Below are 1,370 nucleotides of genomic sequence, written 5' to 3' on the forward strand. Positions count from 1 at the left end.
CAGCTTTAACGCAGACAGAAAAGATCAATAGGTCAGTCTTTGTCCCTTTTAATTTATTGATTCATTGAATTTAAACCATCATTACGTATGTTTGTATTTAACGCAGTGTTATATTATTTCATTCAAGTTTCTGGCCAAGTTTATCAGCATAATTGGAGGTCTGTCTGTAGTCCAATTGTGATGAAAACCCTTTAAACCATTATATCCATGCAATTAATATTATTTTATCAAAGGGACTGTGTTCGTATCATCTGTTTATCTGACATTTATCAACCGGAATAATCTAACCTTAGGAGATTGTCATTCCCAGCGCCACTTTCTTGGTTCACGGTGTCACTGTCAATGGCAAATTCCCATGATCCTCAGCGAAGTGTCACGGCGGGAGATTTGAGGGCGGCTTACCTTATGAGCCTGGTCCATGGAACACTTCCTGAAGTCCAACTCTTCATCCAGGTAGCCCTTCTGCTTGCAGAACATATCCTAGCACAGCTCAAGGTCAGAATTGTTGGGGCACATTGCCGGAGTTCCCCTTGGCTGATGTCGCGTGTCTGTCTACCTTCTCACTTTCAATGTCCAACATCTTCTGTTGAAGTGCTGACTTGGTCACTTTGATGTATTCTAACCACTGAGGAAAGGCTGCTGTCACATAAGCAGAATGCGAGAGCGTGCGTGGACGTGCGCGTTACCTTCTCCGCTAGGGTGAGAAGGGTCCTGGCGTGAATCACGACCACCTGCTCCTCGTTGGTGAGATTCTGCAAGAGCCCAAAGGCACAGCGTCAACAAGCTTCTTTCAGCGCAAAGCCTTCCAAAAGTCACATTTGAGCCGCCGAGTCTCGTGGAGTGCGAACATAAGGAGTTCGACATGCACTTACGGCGTTATAGCCCAGGATGTCCAGCTTCTTCATCAGATCACTGATGACGATGTCCGGGGGAAAGGCGCAAGGAGCAATGTAAGGTGTTCTGGGACCTCGGGTTAAGGTTAGGGTTGCGAGGGACGCCTTACGTACGCTCACGCCCTCGGCCTCGCAGTAGATCTGCAAAGGGCTGAGGCCGTCTGGGAAACAGACTTGCAGAAACTTCAAGACGGGGGAGCGCCACTCCCTCTCCTGAAAGGCAGAGGCATGCATCCGTCCGTCCGTCCGTCCGTCCGTCACATCTCTGGCCTCAACACGCTTGTGCGAGTCTTCCCACCTCCAGCTCCAGGATGCGGAACTCAAGCAGTTCGTTTTGGTCTCGGATATCCTGGATGTGCTCTTTCAGACGCGCTTCTTCCGCCTCCATCCGCCTGACCTGAAAAGACAGTCAGACCTCATCTGCGGGGCTTCCCGACGGGTGTGACGGCAAGCGACTCCGCCCAGCGCCTTTCTTTC

General features: G+C 50.1%; 1 protein-coding gene across 1 annotated transcript; it reads right to left on the reverse strand.

Moving 5' to 3' along the window:
* Positions 1-496: 496 nt before the first annotated feature.
* LOC148378736 (janus kinase and microtubule-interacting protein 3-like) lies at positions 497-1,123 on the reverse strand. The gene is made up of 4 exons (XM_088367724.1): positions 1,099-1,123; positions 873-1,054; positions 687-752; positions 497-625 (listed from the first exon to the last, which is right to left on the reverse strand). Exons 1-4 carry the CDS (start codon positions 1,121-1,123, stop codon positions 497-499), a joined length of 402 nt encoding a protein of 133 aa, XP_088223850.1.
* Positions 1,124-1,370: the final 247 nt, after the last annotated feature.

Source organism: Syngnathus floridae, unplaced genomic scaffold, assembly GCF_059516105.1.
Source record: "Syngnathus floridae isolate MCC-2025c unplaced genomic scaffold, RoL_Sflo_1.0 HiC_scaffold_29, whole genome shotgun sequence".
NCBI lineage: Eukaryota > Metazoa > Chordata > Actinopteri > Syngnathiformes > Syngnathidae > Syngnathus > Syngnathus floridae.